The sequence below is a fragment of the Pinus tabuliformis genome, chromosome J (assembly GCF_031772625.1).
Source record: "Pinus tabuliformis cultivar Carrire ecotype Pingquan chromosome J, CPIR1, whole genome shotgun sequence".
Classification (NCBI taxonomy): domain Eukaryota; kingdom Viridiplantae; phylum Streptophyta; class Pinopsida; order Pinales; family Pinaceae; genus Pinus; species Pinus tabuliformis.
In genome coordinates, this window is record NC_142295.1 from 1,648,861,530 (window position 1) to 1,648,882,652 (window position 21,123).

At 39.9% G+C, this 21,123-nt stretch overlaps 1 protein-coding gene across 1 annotated transcript in view; it reads right to left on the reverse strand.

Moving 5' to 3' along the window:
• LOC149233862 (Pseudouridine synthase family protein) overlaps positions 1-21,123 on the reverse strand; it is a 336,954-nt gene that overhangs the window by 176,522 nt on the left and 139,309 nt on the right. The window contains exons 5-7 of the mRNA XM_089379870.1: positions 6,435-6,545; positions 5,429-5,538; positions 4,948-5,031 (exon numbers count right to left, since the gene is read on the reverse strand). Of these exons, the coding sequence (XP_089235996.1) occupies positions 4,948-5,031; positions 5,429-5,538; positions 6,435-6,545 (305 nt within the window). The remainder of the gene's footprint in view (positions 1-4,947; positions 5,032-5,428; positions 5,539-6,434; positions 6,546-21,123) is intronic.

Here is a 21,123-nt window from a genome sequence, read left to right on the forward strand (position 1 = left end):
CCCAAGTCAACGCATGAAGAAGAAGATGCTCTTGATTGCTATACGAACCAATGAGAAGATGAGTGTTGATGGTGTCCAAATGAGGAAGAGGCCTCTTCTATTTATACACAACGTTGAGGGTGAAGTGACACAACTGTTGGGCTTCATGAGCCTACATTAGACCTATGGCCGACCTTGACAATTTGTCCATAGAAGAAATAAATTCATAATTCCATTTCTACTTGTCAGAATGAGATGATCTTTAGATCAATATTGCACCTCTCAGAAAGAGGAATCCAATAAAAATAGCATCTCCATCATATGAAGTGTCCAAGGTGGAGTTTGGCCCTAGTTGCCAATTTTTAACACAGTTTGAATGAAGAAAGTCATCTAGCAAGACAATAAATCATCACACCTCATCATCATTAGAAAAAACCACTTGCAAAATGAGGATCATCAAGATCCTCCATTGGAATCTTTATTAGAAGGCTCACCTCTACATAGAAGAAGCAAGTAAATGGTCTACATTCCACATAATGAGGGATACACAATTTAGAAGGAAGATGGTATGATGACATAGAGGTGCAGCATGATAAGTTGGTTGAAGAATCTTCATCTTTAAATAAGGAAAAGAAGTTGCTAGAAGAAATTCTAGATGACCACGTGAAGGAAAAGGCATGTATATATTTGGTTATAGATAGATAAATTCATGTCATATGGTTGCAGATAAAATGGTTGAATACTCTATCTCATGAGCATGCTGAGAGACGAAGAAAATTTTTCATTAGAATGATGCATGAAGGCATGTTTACAATGTGCCTTGAACTCTCCCACATATTGACAAGATGAAATCAACATAATATAACCTCATGAAAAATATGAGGTGGTTGTCAACTATGGCTCCTATGATAAAGGAACTATGTATAGAAGAACCTGAATATGTGAAGAAGATGAAAGAAGAGTTTGTGGGAAGATGCGTCTATAAGATAAGATAAGTGATCAACATCTGATATCGAGGAGGATTAGCTATGACATATCCATGAAGAAGGTATGAAGACCCTGATATGAATGTTGGAAATGGAAAACCTTGGTAATGTATGGAGATGGATTCATACATGTGCAGGATGTTGATACTACAAGAAGTTAATGCCATGACGAAAAGCAATCATAAAAAGGTAACTTTGATTTGGTGTTCATTTTAATTTTTATGAAAGCATCTGGATGGGTTGAAACACGACTATCAAAAGAAGGTTGTAGAAGTCACCTATAACTAGGACTCATGAGATTGGATGGAAGACCCTGATAGAAACATAACTTGGAAAAGGTAGTTGTATGAAGAAAAGCAAGATGTGGACCAGAAGACCACTTTCTGATGAAGAGAAAGATGACATGACTATTGGTTCAACGCTATGGTTCGTTGAAGGGAAAGTGATGGAGAAGATGGTCGATGCCCTATGATGAAGTTATGAAGAAAATGGCTCCATAATAAAGAAGTTGAAGTTCATCCATGACATGGCAATGCAGAAAGAGGATCCCTTCAAGCAGCTGATAGTACCATGATCTCCACTGAAGAGTAGATAGCTATTGTTGAAAACAAGTCCCTAATTAAAAGGGAGCTTGGGCAAGTCCCTACTTGAGAGGGAGCTTGGGAATATTCCTTTTTATAGGAAAGAGTAGATCCTCCCTAGTTGAGAGGGAGAGAAAGAGACATCATTCTTGTCTTCGTGTTATGAAGAAAGAATGGAGGATTGGGTAAGCATTTGAATTCGGATACTCTTTGAGGATGTCGTAGGGCATCCAATAGGCAAGAGTAGTCGAAGAGGAAATTCCCTGAGGATGTGTTAGTCCAAGACAGGAATGGTCCTAGAAGGACATACCTTGTGAACATTCAAATGGGGTATGTGCCTTGAGAGACAATGATAACAGCATTGTGCTCTAATCTTGAGGAGAGATAGAGTTGTTATTGAAGGCCTTTTTATGTGACAATGTTGGTTGATATGATGAGATGCACTAATATAAGTTGGTAAGATAGCTTATGAGATGGCTTACCAATCTGACTCTTCTTATGAGAATTTTTTAGTATTAGAATGTCCAAGTAACTCGTATGTGTTATGAATACCTCCCTAGTTAAGAGGTAGTGTTGAAATAGGTAACTAGGTTCAGTGTTCATAAATATGAAATGTACCCTTGATTCTTGTATATTGTAAAAACGAAGAAAATAGTTATTATTATTTTTGTAGCATGGGTTTCATGCTCAAGGTCAATTTTTTTTATAGGTCAAGCACCCATTGAGTCCTTCTAGGGTTTGTCATTGAGTCAAGAAGTCAATTGAGTCATTGTCATGTATGAAAGACCCTTTTGGGCATGTTGTATCATGTCAAGAAATTTATTATAAAGTCAAAATGTCAAAAGACACCCTCCAAGACAAGGTGGCCTAAGCAGAGGACAAGTCAGCCTACAAGCAGCTATTTGACCATCATGAGACGCCTATATATATATAAGCATACTTCAACCTCATTTAGGAGACATCAATCAAGCAGCAAGAAGTTCGATCAAGAAAGAGAAAGGAGACCTAGAAGGAGCAAAGAAGAGAAGACTAACAAAAGAACGAAGAGCGAAGTTTTTGAGATCTGTTTTAGGGCTAAAATCTTTCACACGTGCAAAGAATTAGGGCATCAATCTGCTGCAGAAAGACTGAATTACAGAGCCATCAAGAGATGGTGTTTTGGTGGCAAGAATAATTGCTTTGGAAGCCGAATTATCAAAGAAGAAAGTGCTCTCCAAGCGAAGTAAAGAAAAGGGAAATTTCTCCATATTTTCCCACATATGCGAAGATAAGTTTTCTGCAGAAGACGCCGAAATTGCAGTCAAAGTGTTGCAGGTCCGAAATTGTAGTCAAAGGAGCAGTTGCAGCTGTTGTGAAGCAAAGTTGATTTGAGTTGACCTTGGGAAGAAGCAAGCTCGTCAAAGAGGAAGTTGACTTGGTCTTGGAAGGGTCTTTGACAAGAGTCATAGGTCTTGGAATTCATCATTTGAAAGTTCTATAAGAAGAGAAGAATTCTTGTGGGTTTTCCTCTCAAGAGGTGAGGTTTTGTCCCTAGTTTATAGCCTGCATTTTGTGTCCTCTTGTCTATTTGATCTTCATAGTTTGGTAGCTGTTTGATGACAAGAACATAATAATAATAAAAGAAAAAAAAGAAGCTAATAACAAGTACATAAAGTTAAGAAAAGAAAAAAAATCACAAGCAGTTATCAAAGTAAGAGAAACCCCCATCCTAGCTGCCCCTTGATTTCTCAACTTATCCATCACAATTGAGGGTTACTGGGACTCCTCCCATCGGTGAAAATCTGAGAAGAGTAGGGGACTTAGGCTGTGGTGACAGTGGGCCTCTGTCCCAAGTGTTATGCCCTCTAGGTTTTGCCTATTGACAAGGCTTGCTAGTTTTTGCAGCAACACAGCTTAAAGAGAAATGACAATACAATTATGAGGGTTGTAAAGGCTAACTAAGTTGGAACAGCAAGTGCAGTGTTGGGTACAAACTACCAAGTGGGCAGATCTACTTTTTGAACAGACAATAAGCCTAAATATTGACAACTGAACAGTGAACAGCAGAGGAGTGTTTTCATCTATACAGCAGGTAGGAGCCTGAGCAACTGTAAATTGGTGTTTACAGAGGATAGGTATTCTCATCTTCTTGGCAAGTTGAAACCTGTGACATTGTAAGTTGGTGCTTACAGAGGATTGGTGTCCTCACAGGTGGTTGCCTGTAACATTGTAACAAATTGAAGACAGTTAGACAAGCATTACAAGTTTTCTCCCAATTTGGGTTTACACATTAATGTTTGTGTTCATACATTGTGTTAATGATTGATGTGGTGGTGTGACTTCTGTTTTAAGTGAAAAGAATTTAAATTTAAGTAATATTGATTCACACCCCCTGCCTCTCAGCATCACTGTGTATTTCAACATCCTATACAGGACAAAGAGACCAAGGACCTAGCTCAAAAGGGCAGGTCATGGCTCACATAGTTGTTACATGGCTTTAGACTTGTGACCCTCGACTTACAATGGTGATAAATGGAATGTGAAAAATGTATGTGTACCCATGCTGACATGAGCGGTAACAAGACCTAAAACTCCATTGGTTTAGGATGCTAACCACAAGAGGGTGACTAGGCTGACCTAGTCAAACATAGATAAAATACAATAAAGTGTAATAAATGGGCTAGGTTCCCAAAAGTAGGCCTGTTAATGGCCCTCAATACCCCAAATAGTGAGTCAACATGTGGCCTCAAGCGAAGATTGCCCACATAATCTCAACTATGAACATATATGAATAAATTGGAGTAAGATAGAAGAATAATAAGTAGATGTTATTAGAAAAGAAAGGCGAAGTGAAAATGTTGCACAGAGTAAAATATATAATCACAATAAAATTATATTAATATCCATAACTAACAAGTAGGTCAATGCTACTCTAAAGTACCAGAAATAATAATTCTAATGAAGGAATGCCTAGAGAATCTCCAAAAGAAACATTAAAATCAAAAGTCTTGCTACACATGAGCCTATTTTGTTGATCATTTCAAGTGAAGATATTCTTTTTCATGGACTTTGTAGTCACAAAGCTCATCTAGAAATTCCAGAATTATATGTTGCTGCTCGTGAAATGTACCATCATAACATAAGAGCCAACATTTGGGAGTAGTTATATAACTATAACAATGGAAGAATGACTGAAGTATCTGTACAAGCCATAGCAGTTCATGTGAAGATATTTTTTTCTTTCATGGATTTTAAAGCTCATCTAGAGATTCAAAACTGATATGCTGCTACTCATGAAATAGGCCATCATAACATAAAAGCTAACATTTGAGAGTAGATATATAACTTTAACAATGAAAGAATGGCAAAAGTATATGTACAAGCCATTGCAGTGGGCCTCTTGTCATTATTCAGGAAACTACCTGCCAAGTGCCCTTCCAAAATCAGCACAAAGTGATCGCACATATGTTCCCTTTGAACAAGTGACTTTGAAAATTAAATTTTGTCTGCAATGACAATATAAAAGGGCATTTAATTTTTCTTCTTAAATATCTCATGACTTGTAGCAAAGGAGGTGAATATCTACAAAGGTTCAAAAAAATTCCTCTTCTAGATTTACAACAGAAAATGTAATTGACACTATTTTTAATGTGAAGAGAAGTAATGGAATGGACTAATTATGGGTCTAATCTCATTGAAATATAACTATACTCTCAACCAAAATCCAATTTAGAAGGTAAAGAGATTATTCTAGAAAATTCTATCCCTAGCATACTTAGTTTGCCAGGAAAGTTTTTGTTTAATCATTCGATTGTTGATTCACTTGTGCAAATTGAGAACACTATTGCCTGCATGGATTGAGGGAAATAAGCTCAGAAGCAACACCAAAGTATTAAAACTTACCCATCATCTAGGCTTCTTTGAACATCAAATTCATAAATCAAAACTTTTCGTGGTGGAAGATCTATTGTTTCTCCCCTCCTTGCTTTATTGTACATCTTCTCTCCACCCACCTACCAATGACCATAAAATATAGCAGCAATGTCAACTAGTTGACAGTCGAAGTAACAAAGATAGTAAGAGTATGTTTTTTACTCGAACACTATCAGACATGCAGATAAAAAAATATATGAAAGAAAAATGTAAAAAAGAACAGTAATTTTCCATATATTTGGTTCACCTCATACTCATATATTCGTATTCTAAAGAAAAGCATTAGGCTCAAGAAGGCAAGCCGATGTTTATTGTCTAGAAATTTTAATTTTGATATGAGTTTTAGGTTAGATAAGTTGCTTACCTCAATTTGTTCATTCTGATGTGCACTTTCCTTGTGATATTATTTCAGATTTGGTATTATTTTCATTCTACGTATATTCTCATATTTTGTAATGTCCTTACCCTTTGTAGAATACAACACTTTTGTTGTATTATGGGGTCCACAAATATGCTTTCAAACTATGATCAAAAGTAACTACAAAATCATACAAATTTAAAATATATATGTGTGTGTGTGTATGTGAGATCTGTTTTATATATTAATCCAAAACATACACACACACACATATATATAGATATTTCATTTTAAATTTATATGATTGTGTAGCTACTTTTGATATATATATATATATGTTAGTTTTCACATTGCCACTTTGCAATACATTGATCCGTAATAGAGTAACACTATTAAGGATCAATGTATTGCAAAGTGTCAATGTGCAAACTAACTTAAACGCGTGTGTGTGTGTATATATATATGTTAGTCCAAAACACTATTACTGATCAATGTATTCCAAAGTGGCAATGTGCAAACTAACTTAAACAACATTTGACATCCATCCCACTTCTGACTATCAAATAACATAATACGAAAGCTCTGTATATGACTACTATGCAGTAAAATATGGCACACCTTGATTGCTGAAAACATTGGTGGGACTTGCCATACTTCTCCATAAAATGATGTCACAGCTTTTTGAATGTCATCATCTTTGATATGTTCCCACGGTTGTCTTTCAATAACCTGCACAAATGTTCGTTTCACATATAAGCTCACATAAATATTATTATATTAATGATGATGATGATGATGATTACGGTACACTTAGACCAGCTTTGGTCTATTGGACCTATGAAGCAAAGTTAATTCATTTGATTTATCATGTTGTTTATATGATCAAATAACTTGGAAATAAAATTCCTAAGATCTGGTTGATTCTTATGGGTTAACAAATTATAGAGATTCATGTCAATACAGATGTTATGAAAACTGCATCTAATGTCTATTTAGGCTGGTAATTCCAACAGAAAGTGCTTTTCATCCTCAACTTAGTTCATTGCACAAATTTTACAGATTCTTTCCTGACGCTATGAAGTTCATTACAGTTGGTTCATATCTTTGTAATATTTATTTTCCTTCTTGGGCTAGCAAGAGTAGAGAGATAGGATTGATATTTTAACATGGGATCAATGAGTTCTTTGAATTCTATCGACTTTCCCTTATTCTCAATCTTCATATCACTTCACAATTTCTCTTTAATATTATTTTTGATAAGACATTTTAATAGTATTGGTATCATTAATGGCAGCCTCACTAATATCCCCCAATAATTTAACCCCGAAACTGCATCTCCAGTCCACACTCTTTTGAGCTTAGAGTGATATCCTCTATTCAGTGGTATCTGAGAACTACATAAAACAGAAGGGTTGACCATCTATCCATCCCTAACAAGGTTAAACCACAGAAAACCGCACTAGAAAACCTGTGGTTAAACCGGGCTAGAAAAACTCCTAAGGGAATTTGTTATGTAAAAATTATTTTTGTAAAAATTAGACAAAAGGGCACGATCATAAGATCATGCCCTTTCCCATAAAAGTACCCATGGCAATATATAAGCCAGGCACCTCATTGTAAACAGCCATCAGTTCATTCATTAATAAAAAATACATATGTTTCTGTTTAACACTGAGTTTATTCACTCCATCTGGTATCAAAGCCTCGCGGTCCTTTGGGAAGTTGTTGCACAATTCTCCCGTCTGCCATTCAACCCCTGCTTCTCGACCTCAGCATTTATGCGCTATTCCCCGTCTCCCATTGTCCCTATGTTGTGTTTCCGCTGCCATTCCTCCCCGATCATCGTGCCTTTCATCAATAATCAGCTGGTTTCGTCTGCTTTCCACATCCCTGTCACGTTGTAAACCCTCCAACCGATCGCTGCCACCATCGAGCCGTCGTCTCACGCTTGAACCTCCTACCGATTCATCTGTTGTCAACTGTAAGCATCCGCTGTTCAAACCGTTCCACTATGTCATCAATGTTCTGAAACCTCCGTTGGCTGTTGATTCGTTCTCGGCAGATTGTCCCCCACCAAAATTCTGGCCTGTCCACACTATTGTTTACGTTATGTTAACTTTATGATATATACAAGTTATAAAATCATAAAGTTATATATAAATTGAAATTAAAATATATAGAATTGAGTTAAAAAGTGTATATATTTATATAATTTAATTATATATTAAAAAAACTTATTTATAAAAACAAAAACAAAAAACTTATTTAAAAAAAATAAATAAATAAATTAGGTTCAAGTTAAGAAAGAAGGTTAAGTTGGATAAATATACAACACCGCATGCCTGTTCAATGTCATCATCAACGTCGATGGCTGATTTTAATAAAAGATTGATAGATCTTGAGACTGAGGTTGTTGGAAATACTGAGAGGGGGGTGAATCAGTGTTTCTTTTACAATTCTTACTTTACCATTTTAGATCACTTATAAACAGAACACCAAATGAACAATATATAATAAATTTTATTAATCAAAAATAATGTGGACTCCAATCCTCTTCTTTACAATAAATCAAGTATAAAAATTATTAGGGCTCCAACCCTTGATGAAGACACCTATCTTCAATCAACCAGGCTCCAACCTGTATGGTCCCAAGCTCCAACTCGGACTTTATGAGGCTCCAACCTCAAGGGCACTAACCCTATCTTCCACAAGGCTCCAACCTTGTCTTTATGAGGCTCCAACCCTCTCCACTAGAACAGACTCCAAACTAATATTCTTGAGGACACCTATCCTCTAGGGCACCAACCCTATCTTCAACTTCAACTCTTTCAAACAAATACAATGGTTCGTCAAGGCTTCCTCGATATCCTCTGCAACAATCCTTGATAATCTCCAATTCTTCAAGAATCACTCTTTTATCAATGACAACTTTATGCTTTGCAAAAGGTATCTCCACAACTATTCATATTCCCTAATCAACTTTCTTCAAGGTCACTCCATGATAGCTTCAATCGTGTATCAAAGTCTCCAAGAATGCCTTCAAGATCAACTTCTTTGCAAGGGTAAGTTCCTCAAATAGAACACCAAAGGACACCGCTCACAAACAGAACACAGATCAATACACCAGTATTCTTGATGTGGTTAAAACCCTCAAATAGGGAAACAGTCCACAGCCTGAGCCAACGCGGCCACTTCAAGCAATTTATTAAAAAAAGAAAGAAAATTTACATAAGCTTCTCTCATGAACGGTCACCCTACAAATGACCCTCCATGCTCTTTAAATACAGATCATGGACCAATCGAGTGTTAAGCCATGGATCAAGTGTCGGTAATACCGAGGAGAGAATGAACCGTCAGATCACTTCATGTCTAGAACATATCGTGACTGTCGAATTGTAAGTTACAAAAGTACATAGTAAAGAAACACACTTTACCTAACTCTACACTAGACCAAGTTATACTTAACTATTTCCTATGTGTCAAATATCCTAACATCCCCCCTTAAGAACAACTTGGGATAGGATTGAAGGATGTACAAATATGACACAATAGGAGAAGGAAGGAGGCATTAGAGCCTATCCCCCCTTAGTGACAACTTCTAAACTCCAACCATAAATCTAAGTTTGGTAAACTTCGCCTCTATGAGAGCCTTTGTAAAGATGTCTGCAACTTGATCATCTGTTGAACATTATTGCACTTCAAGAACATGGTCATGAATGAGCTTTCTAATGAAGTGCATGTGTAGTTCAATGGTATCTTGTGGAGATGGTGTTTGTTGTGGAGTATATGGAACAGTATGTTGCATTTGAATTCCATGCTTAGTGCAAAAGTTGATGAATTTATTGTTAACATATTCTCCGCCATTATCAGATCTTAGCTTAAGAATTTGATGTCCAGATTGTTTCTCAACAAAAGTCTTAAAGGCCAAGAACATATTAAATACTTCACTCTTGAGTTTTAAGAAGTATACCCAAGTGCGTCTGGAGAAATCATCAATGAAAGTTAAGAAATACTTGTAGCCAGAGAATGAAACAACTAGAAGTGGACCACATAAATAACTATGCACAAGTTGTAAAGGGGTTGAGGCATGCCAAGAGGCACGTTTTTCAAAACTATCCCGATGATGTTTTCTGAGTACACATCCGAAACAAACACCATCTCTACAAGATACCATAGGAAGACCTGTCACCATATTTTCTTTACATAGATTTTGAAGGGAGCGATAATTTAAGTGACCAAATCACTCATGCCAAAGTTTGCTCACTTCATCATTATGAGCAACAAATACCAAGGGAAGAGTTGATGACCCAAAGTTGTTAAACTTATACAACCTTGTAGAATCATCAGCAATGTCAGTAGCTAAAATCTGTCTAGGATCTCTTCGGTCCTTAATTACAACATCATGAGGTGAAAATTCAACGATTTTACCTTCACCTGAATGAGTTATCTGATATACAGATAGAAGGTTGCAAGATAAGGATGGAACACATAATACATCATTAAATTGACCATTGTCTAGATGAATAGTTTCAGTCCCTACAACACTAAGAGATCTATCATCACCATATATTTTTGGTGTTACAATCATTTAAAGGAAAAAACATGGCTTTGTTTTTGGCCATGTGATAAGAAGCTCCAGAATCAATGAGCTGTTGATTTCGGGTAGCATCGAATGTGCTCTAGCCACGAAATTTGGTGAAGAGGTTGGGGCGCATGAGATCTCCAATACCCAGAAAGGGTTTGGGCAGATTCTAAACAGTTTGAGAAATATTAAAATAATTAATATTTTTAATGGAGTCCCTAAGCCTAAACTTAGGGAAATTAAAATATTAATGTGGATTAATATAAAACTGTGTTAGAATGGTCCAAAAGACATGGATCAAGCCAGATCTAATCTTATTCGTTGATTAGGGACTTAATCTCGGTCGTTGATATGTCAACGAGAAAATTATAAGAGGGGGCTTGAGGGTCACTGAAAACACACCAGATGATCAATCATTCTATTCTCTAGAGTAGGGTTTACTAAGAGAAATAGAATCAGTGATCGGGAGAGCAGCTGAGGGGCATTGAGTACAGAGGAACAGAGAAGGCAGAGATTGTGCTGGGAGAGCAGCGCAGCAGCCAAGGGGGGTGGCACAGAGCCAGCAGGGGCTCACGCAGGGCCACGCAAAGCCAGCCAAGTGCTGTGTAGAGCACCAGAGGGGCCAGCATATCTCACGCAGAGGCTCCCAGAGCTGACGCAGGACCTCTTGGGGCTGACGCAAGCAAAGAAAGACTGACGCAGGGCCAGCATGAGATAGAGAAGGGCTGACGCAGTCTAAATTGGGCAGACGCTGGGGTTGCAAGAGCAGTTTTGTGCTTGAGAGCTGCTGGAAGGGTTTTCCGGGGTTTCAGCCAAGAGATTTTTCTCAAAATGTGAGGTATAGCTGCTAAGGAAATTCTCTGTTGGGTAGGCCAGTTACGGCACCCAGATTGTACTCTGATATTGCTTAATAGGAAAACCCTCAGATAGCTGCACCGGTTTTCCCACATTGGGTTTTTCTAGGGACATTGGTCCAAAAATAATGGTGTCATGTGGTGTGTTTGTTCTTGTTTCTTTTAGTTGTTGATCTGTAATATGTTGAGCATGCACTGGTGTTTATTTTCAGTATTTACTTTGTAAATAACTTGTTAAAGAAAAATTAACAAGTAGGTAGGAGTAAATCAGGAAAAGTGCATGAAGAGTTTATAAATTAAGTAAACTTAGAAACTTCAACATGGTATCAAAGCGTGATTGCAGATCACAGGAGGACTAAGAGACATCAACCGAGCGGAGCAATAGCAACAGAAAACAGTTGTCCCGAGGTGACAGAAGTTGTTTCTAGCAGCACAGAAGCCAAGGAAGTGTGACGCAGAGCCAGCCAGAGCCACGCAGAAGAAGTTGGGAACTGCGCAAAGCCTCAGGGAGGCCAGTGTTGCTGACGTAGAGGGCCAGAGGGCTGATCCAGGGCATCCCAGGGCTGACGCAAACCCATCCAGGGTGACACAGAGCCAGCGTGAGGAAGAGAAGGGCTGACGCAATTCACAGAGAGGCAGTTGTTGGGGACTAGAAGGCTGCAGGAATATTGCAGAGTGGAGCTAGTGAGGAACTGTAATCAGAACAGTACCTGATAGAGTAGGGCCAGAGGAGTTGTTACCGAGGGTTTCTAGCCGAGGAACCTGGATCAACAGTGCAATTGCACAGGACAATCAGAGTAGGGGGCATCTCGACAAGCGGCAGAAGGAATTCCTAGAGGGAAATCAGGACTCAGAGGGAGCCCAGAAGAGAACTTCCAGACGGGAAGTAGAGACTCAGAGGAATCGAACAGAGAACTTCCAGGAGGGAAGTAGAGGAGTGCCATGGCACTACAAGGGGTAAGAGACCAAGATAGATTGGACGGAGCATCGAACTTCATAGTCTGGAAGGCCAGAATCTTATCAGTGCTCGATAGGAATCATGTCAAGAACTTCGCCTTGAAGGTTATAGCTATCCCAGTCGACCCCAATGATAATGACAAGTACAAGGAGGCGATGGCGAGGGCCAAGTGCATTATCCTTGACAGGGTCAAGCATCATGTGATACCACATATAGCCAAGAAGGAAACGGCAGTTGAGATGTGGGAGGCTCTCAAGAACCTGTACCAACATACTTCTATGCAAAGAAGAATGCTACACAAGAACCAGATGAGGTCGTATCAGATGAAGAAGGGTCAAACGATTGACTCCTTCCTCGGAGGACTAAATGAGATCCGAGATCAGTTAACTGCTATAGGAGCGACACTAGATCAGGAGCTTATGTTGAGGACATCCCTAAATGTTGTCTCAGAAGAGTGGGAAGTGTTTGTCCAGAGCATCCTGGGCAGAGGGACTCTCCTACCTTGGGATGAGATGTGGGCAGCGCTTCGCCAGGAAGAGATCAAACGGCAGTCAAAGACAAGTAGCAACAGCAAAGGGATCAAGGTCAAGCAAGAGGAGGAGGATGTGGCCCTAGCATCTGAGGGAAAGCAGGAGAAGCGGAAGAAGAAAGATCTCTCCAAGATCAAGTGCTTCCATTGTGGGGAGATGGGTCACTATGTGACCCAGTGCCCAAGGAAGAAGAGTAAGGGAAAGTCTTCTGAGACTAAGGCAGCGCCAACACGGGCAGAGAAGGAAGTTTTGACAAATGACGATTATGCCATGAGTGCACACATGCCACTTGAACGGAAGTGGGGAGACATCAAGCTGTAGTCAGGTGGACTATAGGCGATGAGGGGCAGGATCCTCGAGGTACCCAGCCTCTTGGATTAGACCTTGCTACGGGAGCCCCGACGAGGTGTAGCAGCACTGGTTGAGTGGGTAGAGACAGATGTGGATGGAACCGCAGAGAGAGCTACAGTGCAGGAGTCCCAAGACAGTGCAGAGCTAGCAAGCTGCAATAGTGTGAGAGGCACAGGAGTGTTGCACCATTGCAGGAAGGCACAGGGAGGTGTGCAACAGTGCGAGATGCAAGGAGTTGTTGCAGCAACGCAGAGGTCAGAGAGAGGGAGCACTTGTCAGCAGCAGAGGGAGCTTCAGCATCAATGGGTGTTTCTAGCCTAATAGGGAGGTCAGTTGGGAGATCAATTACTTACTTCTCAGTAACTGAGTTGCAATGCAGCAGTGGGCAGCACGATGCATCATGGTGAGAGGAGGTGCAGTGCGGATGCAGTGCTGGGAGAAAGGACCAGCAGCAGCACGGATGCTGAGAGAGCTGTCATATAGATGCAGCAGTGGAAGTGGCAGAACCATGGGCAGCAGTACAGGAGGCAGCAGTGCAGAGGATGTTGGGCAGGAAAGCCTAGCATCAGCACAGGTACCGATGCCGGATGATCAGAGTAATACTCAGTGAGGAGTATTGCTAGAGCACAGCCCTCGCTAAGAGGGAGTGTTGATTTGGGGTAGCATCGGATGTGCTCTAGCCACGAAATTTGGTGAAGAGGTTGGGGCACATGAGATCTCCAATACCTAGAAAGGGTTTGGGCAGATTCTAAACAATTTGAGAAATATTAAAATAATTAATATTTTTAATGGAGTCCCTAAGGGAATTAAAATATTAATGTGGATTAATATAAAACTGTGTTAGAATGGTCCAAAAAACATGGATCAAGCCAGATCTAATCTTAGTCATTGATTAGGGACTTAATCTCAGCCGTTGATATGTCAACGAGAAAATTATAAGAGGGGGCCTGAGGGTCACTTGGAAAACACACCAGATGATCAATCATTCTATTCTCAAGAGCGGGGTTTGCTAAGAGAGATAAAATCAGTGATCAAGAGAGCAGCTTAGGGGCATTGAGTACAGAGGAACAAAGAAGGCAAAGATTATGTCGGTAGAGCAGCGCAGCAGCCAAGGAGGGTGACGCAGAGCCAGCAGGGGCTCACGCAGGGCCACATAGAGACAGCCAAGTGCTACGCAGAGCACCAAAGCGGCCAACGTAGCTGACGCAAAGGCTCCCAGAGCTGACGCAGGGCCTCCTGGGCTGACGCAGGCCAAGAAAGGCTGACGCAGGGCCAGCGTGAGATAGAGAGGGGCTGACGCAGCCAGATTGGGCAAACGTTGGGGTTGTAGGAGCAGTTTTGTGCTCTAGAGCTGCAGGAAGGGTTTTCTGAGGTTTCAGCCAGGAGATTTCTCTCAAATTGTGAGGTATATCTGCTAACGAAATTCTCTGTTGGGTAGGCCAGTTACGGCACCCAAATTGTACTCTGATATTGCTTAATAAGAAAACCCTCAAATAGCTGCACCAATTTTCCCGCAATGGGTTTTTCCGGGGACATTGGTCCAAAAATAATGGTGTCATGTGGTGTGTTTGTTCTTCTTTCTTTTAGTTGTTGATCTGTAATATGTTGAGCATGCACCGCTATTTATTTTCAGTATTTACTTCGTAACTAACTTGTTAAAGAAAAATTAACAAGTAGGCAGGAATAAATCAGGGAAAGTGCATGAAGGGTTTCTAAATTAAGTAACTTAGAAACCTCAACATGAGCCACTCATGAGAATGAGAAGAAGAAGATACATTTAGTGCATTGTTGATTTGGAGTAGCATCGGATGTGCTCTAGCCAAAAAATTTGGTGGAGAGGTGGGGGCACATGAGACCTCCAATACCCAGAAAGGGTTTAGGCAGATTCTAAACAGTTTAGGAGATATTAAAATAATTAATATTCTTAATGGAGTCCCCAAGTCTAAACTTAGGGAAATTAAAATATTAATGTGGATTAATATAAAACTGTGTTAGATGATCCAAAAGACATGGATCAAGCCTGATCTAATCTTAGCCATCAATTAGGGACTTAACCTCAATCGTTGATATGTCAAAGAGAAAAGTATAAGAGGGGGCTTGAGGGTCACTTGTAGAGCACACTAGATGATCAGTCATTCTATTCTCTAGAGTGGGGTTTGCTAAGAGAGATAGAATCAGTGATCGGAGTTGCAGCTGAGGGGCATTGAGTACAGAGAGACAGAGAGGCAGAGATAGTGTCAAGAAAGCAGCACAGGAGCCAGAGAGAGTGGCGCAGTAGCAGCCAAGGCTCACGCAGGGCCACACAGAGGCAGCCAGGAGTTGCGCAGTGCTTCAGAGAGGCTAGCGTTGCTGACGCAAAGGGCCCGAAGGTTGAAGTAGGGCTTCCTGAGGCTGACGCAAACCCATTCAGGGTGACGCAAGGCCAGTGCTGGGTAGAGAGAGGCTGAAACAATCCAGAATGGCATGCGCTGGGGTTTCTAGGGCAAATTGGAGCTGAGGAGCTGCCAGAAGGTTTATCTGGGGTATCAGCCGAGGCATTTGTCTCAGATTGAGAGGTAATACTGCTAAGGATATTCTCTGTTGGGTAAGCCAAATTTGGCACCCAGATTGTACTCTGAAATTGCTTAATAAGAAAACCCTTAGATAGCTACACCGGTTTTCCCGCATTGGGTTTTTCCAGGGGCATTGGTCCAAAAATAACGGTGTCATTTTGTGTGCTTGTTTCTATTTCCTTCAGTTGATGATCTGTAATATGTTGAGCATGCACTAGTGTTTATTTTCAGTATTTACAGTGTAAATAACTTGTTAAGTAACGGAACAAGTAGGTAGGAATAAATCAGTAAAGTGCATGGAGGGTTTCTAACTGGTAGACTTAGAAACTTCAACATGCATAAACAGACCGAGATGCTTGACAACCACATGCAGAAAGTGTTAATCCTGAAGATGAAGTTGAATTTGAAGAGTGCTCCAAATGGATGTTATGCTTCTTCATTGCTGCTTCCAAGGCTTCTATCTTCTTAAAGCATTTGGATTCTAAGTGGCCATCATGATTACAAAAGTTGCAATGTCTATCAGTCTTCTTCCCTTTGCTTTTATTTGCCTTATCATTTTGTTGAATTGATTTTTCATTTTGAGACTGAAAGTGCTTAGGACCCTTGGTTGGTTTAAGACCATTCTTTTTAGGATATTGCTTCTTAGGATTCTTTGAACTTGGTTGTTGGTGGGCAGCTAAGGCTTTCTTAGAAGAGTTTCCATGATTAAGAAGACCAAGATGTAAAAGTTTTTCTTGTTCTCTTATTAAAGAATCACAAAAGGCATCAAAAGAGGGGGACTTGTAGGCTTGTCGTTGAGAAATAAAGGTTTCTCTAGTAGAATGGAAAGGTGGAAACAAACACAGAGTAGGTTGGTCCTAACTTTGTAAGAATGGAATAGATAAGGCTACCATCTTCTTTCTTAACCTTAACACCTTCCAAGAAAAGTCTTAAGGTCTTGAACTTGGACAAAAAAATTTCAATGGAAGAAAAATTATTGGGGTCCAACATAAGAAACTCATTTTCGAGTTGATGGGCTCTAATTTCATTTTTAATTCCAAAAACTTTATTGAATTGTTTCATTGCTTCATCAGGGTGTATCAAGTTCTGCGATATGGAATCTAAGGTCTGGAGACATAGACATCCCTATCAACCCATATGCTTGATCTTGCTTATTTTCCCATTTGACTACCTTATCTTCATCTTTAGGTTTAGACTCTTGGCTTGAGGTTATTCTATAAAGACCTTTACTTCTAAGTAAATCATCCATGTAGGACACCCATTGGAAGTAGTTGGTGTTGTCAAGAATAACTTGGCATGGACTTTCTATTTTAACAGACATTGAAGCTGTAGAGGCTAAAACTAAGTGTTCCAATGGAAAGATCTCGAAAAGTTAGGTTGATTAAAAAAAACAGCTTCCGGATGAATAAGTTATGGCCTTTTGAAGAAAAGATGTTGAAGATGTCGGCGAAGTACGTGAATGTGCGGAAGTGAATGATAATGTTATATTTAAACCCCCCCCCCTTTCCAAACTTAATCTAATTAACTCGCTTTAAAAAAAAGTTATGTGACCCACTTTTATAAATAAGTGAAAGTCACTTTTACAATGGTACTTTATGAGCTACCCACTAAATTGTAACTTAAATAAAGGATAAAGAGACTTTAGAATTTAAGTGACTCACTTTTTATAATGGATGAGAACACTTTTACATAAAGTAACTTTAAAACATAAATTACATGTGTTTTTTGAAAAAGTAACTCAACAAAAAGAAAGACTTAAACCCAACACTTCTATTCTCATAAAACAACTTTGGACCAAGTGAGCTAGTTTAAAAGGTTAATAATTTTTGGAAAAGAGGAAGGGTTTTTTTTAGTCATTGAAGCTACGGAGTGCGTGCTTACTTGAAAACACCCCTTTTGCCTACAAAACAAAAAAAAAAAACACAACCCAACACGGACATGCAAAAAAAACCAAACCTTATGGCTTGAAGTTAGCTTTCGCTAGAAACTAAATATTTTGCTCAATGTTTCTGATTTTCCAACATCACACTAAGGCACGGCGGAAAAGAACATACGCATGAGAAAAATCCTTCATTTTTGTTTCTGATTTGCCCAAATCGCATTGAGTCACAGGGCAAAGAGCATACGCAGAAATGAAAGATATAGATCCAGTAATAAAAAACAGAGAGCTAAATAAACCGAAATACAGATGAATAACTAAAACTACAAATAAAGACTGTATACCTCCAGATCTTAAAAATGACGTAGCTAGGGCTACCAGAAACCTTTTCGCGTGAAACGAAAGGCGTTCCTCACTGGAACAGATGCTCCTAACACAATAGAGCAGTCCTCTCAGCCCGAAAGCAGTCAAAAACAGTAGATCTAGGAAACGACAGTCGGATGCAGTTGTATCGGCTTCGGATTTGGATCACCAACAGATACGGCCCTCAAATAGCTCTGATACCATGTTGGAATTTACAGGGTAAGTTCCTCAGATAGAACACCAAAGGACACCGCTCACAAACAGATCACAAATCAATACGTTAGTATTCTTGACGTGGTTAAAATCCTCAAAGAGGGAAACAGTCCACAGCCTGAGCCAACGCGGCCACTTCATGGAATTTATTAATAAAAGAAAGAAAATTTACATAAGCTTCTCTCATGAACAGTGACCCTACAAATGACCCTCCATGCTCTTTAAATAGAGATCATGGACCAATCGGGTGTTAAGCCATAGATCAAGTGTCGGTAATACCGAAGAGAGAATGAACCATCGGATCACTTCATGTCTAGAACATATCGTGACCGTCGGATTGTAAGTTACAAAAGTACATAGTAAAGAAACACACTTTACCTAACTCTACACTAGACCAAGTTATATTTAACTATTTCCTATGTGTCGGAATATCCTAACATTCACAATGATGTCTTTACAATGTCTTTCAACATGTTGATCCAAGACCGCTACAAAGGTTCTTTAATAGATTTGTACACCAAGGCTACCTCAATAAAAACTTTAACAAGGCTGCTCTAATTTTACTTCAAGACCTAATCCTAGGTCTGCTTTAAAAAGGCTTCAAGCCTGCATTAAGGTTGTTCATAAACTCTTCAGAGGTTGCTTCTTCCCAAGTCTAGATCTTCAAAAACAAAGTCAATACTTTGCTTTCAACCTTCAATATAGTGCTTCCAATTTACCAACCAAACCTACACAAGGGATTCTGTTAATTTTAGATAACAATGGTATGTTCTATGCTTTAGCACAATTTACTTCGATGTTCCTTTAGCAGCCCAATGACAATTTCTAATTATATCCAATAGCAATCACATTAACTTAAACACATTGACAGTGAATGCAAAAAGAACATAAAAACATGTGCATAAGACAAGCCAAGACAAGAGGACACAACATATGGCGGATGCCAGGGACAAACCCCAATGTGGGGAAACCCTTTGATCAAATTTTCTTATTATTCTTTAATAGTTCAGCACACAGAGAGAGTACAAATATCAAATTAACTTGCCCAAAACAGTCCTGTCAAATTAGCAGTCAACTGCAGCCCTAACCAGAAAGTCAACAGTGGTCAAAGCAACTCCAAAATGTCCTCCAAGTAGCTCGGTCAACAGCAGATAAATTCGGCCTTCCCAAAGAGTCAAAGTCAGCCCAAAACAGATCAGTCAAACTAGTCAAAGGAGAGTGAAAATCTTGTTGTAAATTTTGTAGTCAAATCAAAATTCAACACTAAAGTCAACTCAATCAACCTGTCCCAAACTCCTCAAAAATTGTGCCAATAAATGCAGCCTACAAAAATTGGATTTCTGCCCACCAAAATGAAGTCAACGTTAGTCAACACTGCTCTGTTTTCCTGAAATTTGGCCAGCAAACAACCCCAAAAATTCGTCCCCCTTTCACACGTACGAAGTAGAGAATGTTGCATCCAAGCTGTACGAACCAATCAAGAGAGGAGAGAGATATGCGATGAGATGAGTGATGTCCAAATGAGAGAGAGGTCACTCCTATTTATACACTTCGTTGAGGGTGAGGAGACACATCTATTGGGCTTCATGAGCCTACATTTGACTGAGGCTAACCTTGACAGATTGTGCATGAGAGAGAATAAATTCAAAATTCCACTTCTGCTTGTCTGAATGAGATGATCTTTATATCAAAATTGGACCTCTCGAAAAGAGGAATCCAATGCAATAATCATCTCCATCGTATGAGTTGTCCTAAGGTGGAATTTGGCCCTACTTGCCAATTTTAACACTCCCTCTCAACTACGGAGAATTCCACCTACCAATCCATTTGTCATGACTCATCATGCCATCCTATCATCCTGTACCATCCATGTCATCACTGCCCTGCTCTACTTGATGCTACTCTACTCTGTTGAACCATGAAGTAATAATGACGAATAAGCGATCAAGAATGAGTCATAAGATCATATTCTCCACTAGCAAAAGTCAGTCCTTGATCCTAGATCAAGTTGTTGAACACCATGCATCCTAGTCATAGGGAGTATAGCAGTACACGGTGCGTCCATTGGTAGTGTTATGGTCCCTAACCATATGTTCCCAACTCATTGGCCAGATGAGACGTACTTCCCATGAGTCCCGGACTCCATGGGAAGGATGTGTGTTGGGGCATCAACAAGAGAAGGTTAACCACTCATCCTGCTCATATGCCATAGGAGAAGGTGAACCACTCATCCTATGCATATGTCAATCGTAGAGGAAGGTGCACCACTCACCCTACATGCATGTGTCCGGGGAGGGGAAGGTGAACCACTCACCCTATACACATGTCAACCATCATGGGGTATCACAGGGGAAGTTGAACCACTCACCCTGTATCTAGCGCACCACTAGTTGAGGTGAACCACTCATCCTATGGTCGCTCATAGCTCCAAGAAGTACCCCAAGCCCCCAGGAGCTCCCAGAGCTCAGTGTCCAACTCATACGAGACCCTCATAGGAGGATCGTTCCACGACTTCAAGTCTTTCTTGGAAGGTTAAGAATTTGACCTTCCCCAAAGGCTTCGTGAGAATGTCTACGACCTGTTCATCCATCCTGATGTGTTGGAGCCTTATTACTCCCCGTTGTACCATATCCCGAATAAAGTAGTACCTGATATCGATGTGCTTGGAGCAATAGTGGAACACGGGATTCTTTGATAGGCAAATCCCACTCTAGTTGCTGCAGAAGATCACAATGGTAACTAGCACGTGCTCAAATAGTTCACTGAAGAGCTTCCTCAACCAAACTGCGTCACAACAGGCCATACTTGCAGCAATGTATTCAGCCTCGGCGGTGCTTAAAGCAACTAATTTATGCTTCCTTCTCATCCAAGATATAGAAGCAGACCACAAAGAGAAGCAACACCTAGGTGTGCTCTTATGATCCACCACACTATCAGCCCAGTCAACATCTAAATATCCATGTAGCCTCAAGTTCTGGGCAGTGTATCTCAGTCCATAGTGGATTGTGCCCCAGAGATATCTCAA